The sequence below is a fragment of the Chelon labrosus genome (genome assembly GCF_963514085.1).
Source record: "Chelon labrosus genome assembly, chromosome: 2".
NCBI lineage: Eukaryota > Metazoa > Chordata > Actinopteri > Mugiliformes > Mugilidae > Chelon > Chelon labrosus.
In genome coordinates this window covers 13,358,313-13,371,125 of record NC_140338.1, presented here as the reverse complement: position 1 = coordinate 13,371,125, position 12,813 = coordinate 13,358,313, and the positions used below count along the sequence as shown (strand labels likewise).

General features: G+C 42.3%; 1 protein-coding gene across 1 annotated transcript; it reads right to left on the bottom strand.

The window, feature by feature from the left end:
* Positions 1-518: 518 nt before the first annotated feature.
* Positions 519-12,501, bottom strand: LOC311508115 (cytochrome P450 3A30-like). The gene is made up of 14 exons (XM_084572768.1): positions 12,256-12,501; positions 12,009-12,102; positions 11,858-11,910; positions 11,646-11,745; positions 11,015-11,128; positions 10,854-10,936; positions 5,145-5,287; positions 4,910-5,037; positions 2,744-2,819; positions 2,482-2,642; positions 2,325-2,392; positions 1,315-1,473; positions 788-950; positions 519-658 (listed from the first exon to the last, which is right to left on the bottom strand). The coding sequence occupies exons 1-14, from the start codon at positions 12,387-12,389 to the stop codon at positions 566-568; spliced, it is 1,569 nt and encodes a 522-aa protein (XP_084428894.1). The 5' UTR covers positions 12,390-12,501; the 3' UTR covers positions 519-565.
* Between the last annotated feature and the right edge of the window lie 312 nt (positions 12,502-12,813).

Genomic DNA, 12,813 nt, shown 5'->3' with positions numbered 1-12,813 from the left:
AACAACTGAGCCAAAGATGATGTGTGTCCTGGTAAATATTTGATGATGTATTACATCATGCACACGATTTATATTTTTTGTTCCGTGAGATGTGTGTGTTACCTTTTAAGTCTTGCTTTTGGTCCGTTCTGTGTTTAGGTCAAATGCTGAACATTCAAATCACAACGTGAACCAGAACTTTCTAAAGAGCGGAAACATCACAAACTGGGTCATTTGTTTTATTTTCTCATCTTTCAAGCGCCACTTCACAGTGTCAGCTGCTTAAAAACAGAAAAAAAAGGAACAGCGTCCTCAGGTCTCCTCCATATCAGCAATTTCCAACTATTTATCATAAAACAGACCCAATCTGGTCGATATCCTACTTGTCTCTCAACCGTTCTGATTTTCAAAGCTTTTCCTGAAGGTGAGATGTATTTGACATAACTGATCAACATGACACACGTTTAGATTCCAGGTTACAGACTTCTGATGCAAACTAAAACTAGAACTGAAGAAGCATTTTCAGCTGCTCACAGAACAAACTCAGAGCATCGTTATCCCCGAAGGACGTATCTCTCTGCTCTTCCTAGTTCGGTGAGTTGACTGAACGAGACACCAGCTTTAGTTTGATGGGTCGAAGCGGTGCAACGAAGGTTTGAGGGTCCATCTGCAAAGGGATCTGGGGAACAGAAATTCACCGCATTGGAACCCCTTGCTCTCTCTCAAGGCAAATATCGTTTGTCACGTGTCATTGTGTGAAAGAAATCGTCAGCGATCAAAACACTGACGTGTCGTGTGGTTGAATCACCTCTGTCTCCTTGCAGACTGAGAAGCTGTAGTTCTGCAAAACTTCCACCAAGGCCAGTTTAACCATCGTCAGAGCAAATCGCATCCCCAAGCAGTTCCTTGGCCCGGCCCCAAACGGCATGTAAGTGTATGGGTTGATCTTGGGCTTGTTCTCCTTACTGAATCTGCAGAAACAAAAGCACAGCAACAAAGACAAACAAGACATTAATAACATATCCTCAGATAGTCCACACGTCATGTATCAGTCAGTCATTTTTTCTGCTTCTGTGTCAAATTTGTCAGAACCAATATTTAAAGGATAATACTAGGTTGTTAAAATACAAATTATTGTAGCTTTAAAAAAGGACTATTAGTAGCACACGGACCACTCTCTAAAAATGACTTGTAAAACGTTTAAAGAGCAATGAGGTCTTCATGTGACAACTGCAGCTCTCTGGGCAACCAGGAAATACAACCCGCATGTAAATATGTAGTTGATGTGGCTTTGCAGAGCTATGTTACAGACGTAAACATAAAACAGCTTGTTACCTGTCAGGTTTGAACTCCTCTGGTTCTGGCCACAGCTCGGGGTCACGGTGCAGAGCGTAGACTGGAACCGTAACAGTCATGCCTTTTGGGATTTGGATTCCATTGATCTTGACCGTTTCTTTAGTCATTCGTTCCAGACGTGCGGCTGGAGGGTAGAGCCTATCCGCAAAAAATATATATACTTCTGTATTAGACCATAACATTTAGTCAGAATCATTGTGCCTTGAAAGCGCAGTATTTTGATTTCTCTTGGTTGCATTTGGTTCAGTGGCTGTACAGGTTTTAAAGTTTGCTCTTCTCAAAGTGTTAGGGTGTAGCTGTTGTGGAGAAAAGCACCACTGTCTTCTTCACTGCAGATTTACGGTGTGATGCCTCAGAAATACAGTTCTGAAATAGATTCAAGATTCAAGATGTTTATTGTCACAGACTTCGCAGGTCTCCCTTGCTAGAAAACAATAAACAAAACCAATAGACTAAAACGAGGTGCAAGGAGAAATCAGTTAAAGTAAAAGCTTAAGACCTGAGTGGATAAAGTGCTCTGTGCTTTGAGCTACAGCGGTGTGATGGGGAAGTGAGGCAGCGTTACACAAACTGTTCAGTCTGAGGGCTTGAGAGTAGAAAAGTAGAAACTGTTTGTGAGTCTTGTCGTCCTGTGTTTAACTCTCGTGCCGTCAGGGAGACGCTCCAGGAGAGGGTGTGGTGTGGATGTGTAGTGTCCCTGGTTCTGTTTTATTATTAGTATTTTATCACATGTTGAAGAGCCTTCCTGTCCTGAGCTGTGCAGTTCCTAAACCACACTGTATTTGAGGTGGTGATGACGCTCTAAACCTGTACTCTGGTTTAATCTGAGATTAATAACTCATGCATAGTTGTGGTGTTGACTCGCTGCGGGTTTGGTACTAAAAGCATCACGTTAGTTTGATTCTGTATTTACTTGTTGTTGTGGAAAGCATTTTTCTCATCAGTCTGCCATGACACCTTGATGTCCAGCACAAGTAAATGAACATTACCTCAGAGTCTCGCTGACTACGCTGTCGAGGTACTCCATCTGCATCAGGGCCTCATACTGGACTGGGCCCTGTAAGAGGTGTCACCAATGACATATCTGTTTAAACACAACTCTCACAGTTTCATCTGTGAAATGACTCCAGAAAATGTCTCATCTACTTTGTTCGGGAACGTGGCGTCAATCTCCTTTTGCAGGCGTTCCATAACTTCAGGATTTCTTGCCAAAGTGTAGGCTAAGAAGACGAGCGTGAGGGCGCTTGTCTCGTAACCGGCGAACACAAAAATGGACGACTGGGACAGGATCTCGTGATCGGTCAGACCTGTCAGGACAAACCGGAGGCGTGAACAGGAAGGAGGTGAAAGGAATGTGCGTATGTACAGTATGAGTTAGCACCGAACATGTGGCGGAGCGTATAATTACCCTTATTCTGCTTTTCTTTCTTGGGGTCATTGGCTGTCTGAGAGTTGAGCATATACTGAAGCATATCACTCATATTCTGAAAACAGTCAACAACAAGTTCATCTCATGGGAGTTGTCCAGTTTTTCAATATATTAAACAGTACCTACACATAAGATTAATTTGCAGCCTACTTCATAATACTAAAAAAAAAGATCAGACACATTGGGAAAAAAAACATTTATATATCACAGGCATGTTGACACCATACTTCAATAGAAAGAGACACCAAACTGATTCAGATTTTAAGGATTTGAAAGTGTGATAAATGTATTTCCCGTGTGACTGACTATTATATATTTCTTTAGATAACCTCAAAACAGCAGTTTTAAGTGTGAGTTAGTCTTTCAACAGTTATTTGTATGTTAAGTGTTTCAAATACGAAAAATATGTCAGGAAAGTCAACAATTTCCATGGGTGTGTTCATTGTTTCATGACAGTTTTCACTGTGGTGAATGGAAGCTTGGATTAATTAGATATTTTTTTGTAATTTTAAACACATGCAATGTTTAGGTTGTACTAGTACTTGAAACAACCTCACCTCTATGTCCATTTACTTGCTGTTTACAGTTCACATATCACATGATCTCCATCAGCTACTTGAGTCTGCCTGTTCAGCTATATGGTATGCATGTCATTTGTCATTTGTCTCGGAGCACCTGATGCATTTTTTCATCCGTGCTGGATTGAAGTTTGAGTTTCCGTGTTCATGTGTTGACCCTGCATTTTATTGATTCCCTCTTATCTGGTTTTGAAGATCACGTGATGTGATCAAAAGCTCAAAACAGCCGCAAGTGGTGAAAGGTCTGTGAGGACTCTCAGTCATCCAGGTCATAGTGTATCCAAGAAACAAAAAGCTGGAACAAGGACAACTGGACTTTGTTGTCTTGAAGGCGTTTCACCATCATCATCCAAGTAGCTTCTTCGCTTCTAAAAGATTTGTGTTGCTCATCTAAAGACAATCAAGTCTTCTCAGGCTAAAACATCTACATTGGGAGGACATTCCTTTGAGGACAAACGTCCACTTTTAAGCCAGAGGAGACGAATTTATCTATGACAAATTGGAAACTGAATTTTCTTGAATTTCCTTCGGGATCAATAAAGTACCGTAAATTCCGGACTATAAGCCGCTACTTTTGTCACTTGCTTTGGACCCTGCGGTTTATACAACGGCGGATGGATTTTTACAGCTAACGGTCACCAGGGGCGCACTATCATGTCATAGACGATGACACGAGGATTAAGAACTGACTTTTCTGGTATAGTAGGCTGGTTATTTTGATACAGTAAACGGCCGTGTTACTGCACCTTTACTGCTGTGTTGGCTGTTTTCGAAAAAGATGCTGGTTATTTTGTTGAGCAGCCGGGTTACTGCACTTTTGCTGCCATTCAACGTTATTGCCTCGTCAGGCGTTGTAAGCTTTGTTTTTTGTTATACTGCACTACGGTACTATGACTGCAGGAAGTGCGCTAGGAGCGCACCGTTGTATTATTTGTGCATTGCACAATTGTAATGTCAAAGATGTGAAAGTTTGATCGATTGATATTTTGTTTGATTGATCGAAAGATTTATGTTTGTCAAATGTAAATAAATGGGACGCTTTGCGTTTCCAAACAGTCATTTCTGTCCCGACAATCCCCTCCGTGGTAGAAGAAACCCTTATGGTAATTAAACATTAAAACACCAGCGTTTTATAGTCGGGTGCGCCTTATAGTCCGGAAAATACGGTATCTATTTTCTAACAGGGGAGGTGGACTAAGATATAATCTGTCAACAATCTACAACACAGTCTTAATGTCTGTCCCCAGGAAGTTTCGCAATCCCCGTTCACAGCCCGAGACTGGAGCTTCTGGCCAATAATTAGGAAAACAGGATCAAAACTGTCTTCTCAGACTACAGGTAAGTATCTAGTCATGCAAGTTTCTGATGAGTAGCACCCACGGATGTTCCTGCTTACACCTCAACTCCCCTCTACTTGGATGATGGTGAAACACTCTACAAGACCTTGTTTCCATCTTGCTTTTTGGATGTAGAAATGGTGAAACTTGTTTGTCAAATGTAGCCTGAAAGAATGACTTTTGACATTTTAATGACAACCCCCTTAGGTGCGTGTGTGTTTTGTCTAAACCTGGGATGAGCTGCCATTGCGTTTTGCTCTGATATCATCCACAACTGTTTTAAAGAAGGCAGTAGAGGACTTGGGGAAAAGGGAGAAACCCATCAGCTCCAAGAGAGGAAGGAAGAACGGGAAAAATCCTGAGAAGGAAAAGGAGGGTAAACAACTATTGGTAGCACAATGTAAATCAGTAAAAATGAAAACACGTTCAAAGACTGAGTAAGAGGAAATCTTAAAAAAGCATTACCCTGGAACAGGAAGAGGAACATGGGGAATCTGAAAATCTTTGACGCATGAGTGATGAGGGGACTTGAAGGGTTGTTGATTAAGTCTACATCCACACTGAAGGCACAGCTCAACATCACGCCCATACTGTACGATCCAAAGAAGCTGCAATGCACACATTATATTAAGCCGATCAGTCACAACATTAAAACCACTGACAGGAGAAGTAAATAAAACATATCATCTTTTGACAATACAGTGTTCTGCTGGGAAACTTTTGGACCTGGCATTCGTGTGGATGTTACTTAGACATGTAGCACCCACCTAGACCAGACCAGGTACCCCCAACCCATAGCAATGACACTCCTTGATGACAGCACAAACGGTTTAGGAACAACTAAAAAAAAACAACAACATGAAAATTGGCACAAGGCGTTGTCCATATGACCCGAAGACCCCCACTAACAACATTCTGTTGCCAGACACCACAGGACACCCTCAGAAGGCCCATGTCCATTCTCTGATGAGCCCGTTTTAGAGGCACAAGGGAGACCTACACAATATTAGGAGGATGATCATAATGTTATGCCTGGTTGGTGTATATAGAGTAGATCTGAAGCTGAAATAGAATATCTGTGTGGTGTAATTACATTAGCTTGATTTTGAAGAATATAGACAATTAGTTATTGGGCATAATATTACACCACTTACTAGAAATGTAATTATACAGACGAGTCACTGGAAAGCATTTTTGTGCCACATCCGGACTGAGGTTGTGTTGGGAGAATAGAGAGGGGGGCTAGCAAAGCATTCAATGAGTATGCCCTTCATTCATTTCCTGGGACAGATTTGAAAATCGGATTAGTTCCAAACACTGTCATTTGGGCGTTCGACCTCATTCACTTACATTGCTGCGCATTGAGTTGTTCCAGAGGTAAGTTGCTGAAATATCGACCTCTTTTGAATTGTCAACTGTCTATATTGTATCAGGGGCCCTTTGCGATGCTTATACTGGTCTTCATTTGTATATGCACAGCGTAATTATTTATATTTTATCTTGGTTGTTTCAACCAATTTTCTAGCATTGCGTGCTAGCTAATTAGCCAGCGCGACTTCCCCTGCTGTGAAGGTAGTTCGGTAATGAATCGCTGCCACCTTTATAGCAACTTTTATTTAATTGAATTTTGGGATATACTAACTTTTCATTATGTGACGTGTTGGCTGTACTTAATTTGTTGTACTGTTCCTGTTCCATATAAACACTAACTTGGTTAGTGTACAATTTGCCCAGCGCTACTTGCTGATGCTTGATGAGATGCTGATAGATTGCTATCCCGTATGTCAAGGCATTGTCGTGACTCGTGATTTGAGCGAGGGTTATTTAATTAGGAATGACGGTAATTTTAGGACTGGCGAGTTTGGCGTTGTGGTCCTGGGGGTGGCCACTCACCAGAAGAAGTGAGCTAGTTTCTAGGCGAATTCTGAACGGACCGCCATGGCAGACCTCTTTGCGTTATCACAAAGGTAGGGTAATAGTTGAATCGGAATTTATAAGCAAAATCATGGGAATCAATAGCCTAATACAGCCCAGTTGTGCTCAAATGAATATCATGAGACGACTACCATCAGATGAATGATATGGAAAAGTTAAGTTAGAGCCTCTAAAGCCAGTGCTACTACCCATGCGAACATGAACACTAAGCTTTTCCCTCCATGTAGCCTAAAACTTAAGTTTTTCGTTGTCACCCTGCCTCTCCAAATGCAAAACTGACATTAACAAAAATGCAATAATGTAATAACAGCTGAAAAAGAACTTGGGTGTGTGTTTTATTTTATATTTATCGTTCAATAATGCAATCGCTGCTGTCTGTCCCATAGAAGAACATGACAGCCAGCGTATGTTTTGGAACTAATTGGGTTTACATGAACCACGTGACAGCAATAGCGGCGACATCAAAGAGTGTCGCAACTCTCTCTCTCTCTACGGCACTGGGACAGATCACCCAGTGAATTTTGTCACGACCCCAACAATTACCTTGCCTCTAATAAAAACCTGGGTGTATGAGGCATGAATGAGCTTGCTAATGTTCTCATTTCTTCTTATCTCCTTATGTTATTTAAATAGACATTTACTGTAACTTTTGGATTTGAAGTTTAAATATTTGTCTAATAGTCATTTATTAGTAAGTTTAATACTGGAGTACTGTAGCTTTAAGAGACAGCAGCCTCGCACATTGGCTCAAGTGGTGTCGTTTACCTGAGTTAGAACCCCAGACTAGCACTGGAGACACCTTCTCCTTGTGGTCTTTACCTGTGTGGACTGAGAGTGGACTCTGCAATGCCTCAAGTAAGTGCATAGCTGACTCTGCAGCTGCTGGTGGAAAAGGCTAATGTGTAGATGGAGAGCATATTATTCATACGCTAATTAGCACGGACGACCCGCTAACTAGTCGCTAACGATCCGCAGACGGTTATCCTTTGTGTGTGTTTTGAAAGACGTTGGAACGCTTTCATATATTAAGCTAACCGAAGCTAGCAAGTGGAAACGGCTAATCTTGTATTAGGGAATCATGAAGGCGGATAAAGATTGGAAAAAAGGCAAGTGAAGCCAACATTCAAAGCTAAGGAAGATGCATAGGTTATGGAACCAGAAGAGGTCATCAGGAGTGTCAACGATGGACCTTACGCCGTAAGAACTATCCTTGGATGGACAGTGAATGGACCATTGGGGGACAACAACTGTGAACCAGCCGGAGATGGAAAATACATGACATCCAACAGAATATCAGTGGCTAAACTGGATGAGCTGTGGAATCAACAGTTCTAATACGACTTCCCTGAAAGTGACCAAGAACAGCTGGAGATGTCCCGCGAAGACCTCCAATTCATGGACAGTGTTTCACAGTCTGCCAGACTGGTAGAGATGCATTACTGTATTCGTCCACCACTAAGGAACAAGGAGCTTCAAATGCCTAACAATCGCATGTACCAACACAGGAGAGCCAGCTCATCAGGAAACGATTCAGCGGTCCACCTACACCTGAAGGACAAAGGGCACTCCTTTGAAGATAACAACGTCCAAATCTTAGCCAGAGAAGACCAATGGTTTGAAAGAGGAGTAAAGGAAGCCATCTATGTCAGACTGGAAAAACCTTCACTAAACAGAGGAGGTGGACTGAGATTTAATCTGCCATCTATTTACAATACAGTTTTAACTTCTGTCCCCAAGAAGTTTTAACCTCATTCACACCTTGACACTGGAGCCTCTGATGGACAAGAGTCGTAGAGCACCATTCGTAGGGAAGAGGACGGGGAAAAAAACAGTCCCCCCTCACCAACAGGTAAGTACCCAAACTTTAATGGAAATTAGCTGCACCGGTTTCTGGTTGTTAACATAACAAGCAAGTTTCAGGAGGAGTTCCTATTTAAACCTTAGACTTCCCACCAGTCCCCTAGAACTGAAGAAGCTACTTGGATGAGTGGTGAAACGTCTTCTCAAAAACCTCTACAAGTCCAGTTGCCTTTTTTGGATAACAATTGTGATGTAGCAGAACAGCGGGCCTTAAACTTGAAGAAGAAGCTTCTCAAGAATCATTCATTCTGTGAGAACTATGTCAGCTTTATGAATGATATGATTTCCAAAGGTTTTGCAATGAAGGTTCCTGATGAAGAGCTTAACCGCAACGATGGAAAGGTTTGGTACATTCCACACCATGAGTGTACCACCCTAAAAAACACAAGCTACATGTTGTATACGGCTGTGGTGCTTCTTATCATCCAGTCACATTGAATGAGCAACTTCTTCAGAGACCAGACCACACCAGTTCCTTAATTGGAGTCATCACCAGGTTCCACCAAGAATCTGTGGCCACTATGGCTGATGTGGAAGCCATGTTCCACCAGGTAAGGGTCCCACAAGAAGACACTGACCTTCTTCGGTTTCTATGGTGGCCTGGTGGAGATGTGAACAAACCGCAATAGGTTGTGCACCTATTTGGTGCTACTTCATCCCCGAGCTGTGCGAGCTACGCCCTCAGACGATGTGCTGAAGACAACAGGGACCTGTTTGACGCTTCGGTAATCAGCACAGTGCTGAACAATTTCTGCGTTGATGACTGCCTTAAGTCAGTCAGCTCCGAAGAAGAGGCGCTGTTGCTCTGCCACAATCTGAAAGCTAGATCTGGATCAAGATTCACTCGCCATTGAAAGGGCATTGGGAATACAATGGTGTGTTGAGTCCGACCAACTCAAGTTCAGGATTGTCATCCAAGATAAACCTCCCACCAGAAGAAATGTTCTCTCCTTGGTGAGTTCTGTCTAGGATCAGTTGGGAATCTTGGCTCCAGTGGTTCTGCCTGCAAAAACGATCTTGCAAGAGCTCTGTAGGCTACGGCTCAGCTGGGATGATATAATTCCAGCTCATCTTGCACAACAGTGGTTCGATTGGATTAAGGATCTGCAGTTGCTCACTGACTTTGGAGTTGATCGATGTTTGGAGTTACAGCTTACAGACTCAGTGTTTTGGACAGACAGCACGGCTGTGCTCAAGTATATTAACAACGAAATGACAAGATTCCGCACATTCGTAGCCAATAGAGTGGCGGAAATTCGGAAGGTGTCAACAGGATCTCAATGGAGGCATGTTAGCACACATTTGAATCCTGCTGATTACGCATCAAGAGGACAGAAAGTGAATTTCTTTGTGAAAAACCAAGACTGGAACTCTGGACCTGACTTTCTCACCCAGTCGTCTGACAACTGGCCAGAGAACCCTGACCATCTGACAGATCTGAACACTGCTGATCCAGAGATCAAGAAAAATGCCAACATAAAGGCTCTTGCAGTAGGAGAAAAGGTTGACATAATGCAGCAACTAATCGAGCACTACTCTTCATGGATGCACCTTAAGAAAGCAATGGCATGGATCCTTACGGTGAGGAACACATTGCTTTGCATGGCTAAGAAGAGAAAGGATCTAACAGTAACTATTGCACTGTCTGACGCTGACAAGGATCAACAAAATCAGCAGTTGCACAAGTTCATGACGAACTACAAGACAAGCCTTAGCAAAATAACCCTCACAGTGGATGATCTGAAAGAGGCTGTACTGGAGATCATACGCCACTGTCAGAGAAAGAGATTCCAAGAGGAAATTAACTCTTTAAAAAAGGGTGAACAGCCGAGCAGCCATGCCACACGAATCTAAACGCCACTCACCATGGAGGAGTTTGGGAGCGTTTAATCAGGTCCATCAGGAAAATCCTCAGTGCCACCCTGAGGACTCAGAATCTGGATGAGGAAAGCCTCCAAACATTTCTATGTGAAGCTGAGGCACACGGTTGTTTACCGTGTCCTGTATTTTTTGATTAAGAGAAAGACAGTTTTGTGGGTAACTGAGTGACACTTGTGGAATAAAAGTTTTTCTTTTTTTGTTACGTTACCTGGAAGTCGAGTGGATTATTAAGAACAACAGCACCTGCACACGTGTAAGCCAGAAATACCTGCTAGTCAACATTTGGCGAGACACTGGGAATGTCTGTTTTGGGAAATCGGCTTACTGAGTTGCAAACACATGATTAGTTTGATCCGACTCTAATCAGAAGAGAGAGCAAACAACCAACATTGCACTTAAACTGTAACAAACACAACCCACCACCCCTTCTAAAAAGCATTCATTCACATATTTAGTCTTAGTGCGGCCTTCCAGCGTTAACTGCATGATATTACTCACTCTTTTACTGTAATGACTTGATCGCTGTGCGCCTGCAGGCCTTCCCTCAGTTTGCAGGAATGATGTTTCATGATGCTGAACATCTTGAATGGAGGAAGAGAGGCCAGGTTATATAAGAGTGATGAAAATGGGTGATCTACTGTATCCATCTGTCCTCCTACCTCTTTTATACGGCCAGAGGTGAAGGTGGGACTGAGGATGTTACGGATCCGTCTCCACTGATCATCCTCAGCAATAGACACGGCGTCGTAGAGATCCCCGTTCAGACGAAAGTTCTAGAGGAGCACAGCGGTAATGTTCATGTGTATCTGTGTTCACAGTTGTGAGCGGCGGTTTGTTTTATGTGGTGCGTCAACATTATTGTTATTACAGCGTCATTGGTGCAGTTTTAACCCAGCCTATTCACTTTGCTGCATGTCCCCCCTCCCCCACCCACCCCACACCCGATGACTGCCTCTCTCCACTGGTTACTGTCAAGTAAAGGCACACAAATGCCAAAAAGACAGCCTACATGTTTAAAACCATTTGTCTTATGTGGACTTTCCAGCAAGATTATTCGAAAGTTTAAGAAAAGGGGATGAAGGTCAACTTTACTTTATCTGTCAAATGAAAAACCCATGACCTGCTGAGCACATATTTGACTCTTATTTGACTATTATTATTTTTTATTATTATTTGACTATTCCCATTCACTCTTGTACCATCAGGAACAAAGAACTTTCTCTCCTATTTACAGCTTGATGATAACACTTCCTGTTTCGTGCCTTGTGTGTTAAATTTGCGTGTTCTCACCCTGTGGTTGGTAAAGTAGGTGAAGCACTCCTTCACCAGGATGGCTTTCAACATATCAGGATCCATCACAGCCAGTATGGGATTCCTGAACTCATACATGCTGAACATTTCCACACAAACAATTTACTCTTATTACGCTTTGTCAGTGTAGAGGAAGAATAACTGGCTGCACACACAGCTAGGTGTTCATTTTTAAACCTTTGTCGACTCACCCCCATAGTTTCCCATACTTTTGAGCACACTGAACGTCATCTAAGTAGTAAACCTGGGAACAAGGAGATCACATTCATCACTGTGTGTTATGCATGTATGCTTTAATTTTTAGTTTTAAAAGTAGAGTTCAGGAAGATAAACAATACTTACTGTGTGGTGCCTGCCAACTGTCCCCCAGTACATGACGGGCTTGGGACCTGGGACCCCCAACTTCTCAAATACTCCAAAGGTCCAGTGGCCATACCTGCACAGAACAGAAGAAGCGTCGCACTGTGTCAGTGAAAGTTACACAGAGTCCGTCTGACACTGTTTGGATTTCAAGGCAAAAGGCTGAACTTGGATTCACTTTCTCTTTAAATAACCAGCGTTGCCTGGAGTGCAAATCATTTTCTCTTACATAACAAAGAAACATAAGAACGTGATCAGCAGAATCCATGTTTCCAAGGAGAAGAAAGGAAGATAGTCCATGGCTCCGTCTTGCTGGGTCAAGTTGTGACGATCTAAGTTTTGCGCTGAACTCTGAACACACATGGGAAGGGGGTGTTGAAGTGTGTTACGTAATCCCCTTTGTGCAGTGACCTAGTATGCTAGTGGAAAACAACATAAGTACTGTGTCAGCCTCTCACACAAATCAGGACAAGTCTTCATGAGACAATAATAATAATAAAAACTGATTCATTTTAATTAAAGAATATAATAAAAGTGTATGTTGTTGTATTTTACTTGTTGTATTTCTGGGATATTTATGAATACAGGAGACCCCTAAAAGACTATTGAATATTGTTTTAAATTACTAGAAAGCACTTCCCATGAACTCTGTGTATGTTTTTTTTTTCTTAGCACAAGCAATATAATAATTTAGACCAAGGGACTGCAGCCTCACAGGTAAAACAGCTAATAAATACTGCCCAGCCTCTCTTTGTCAATAATTCACCCGGCCACTTCCTTTACTCAC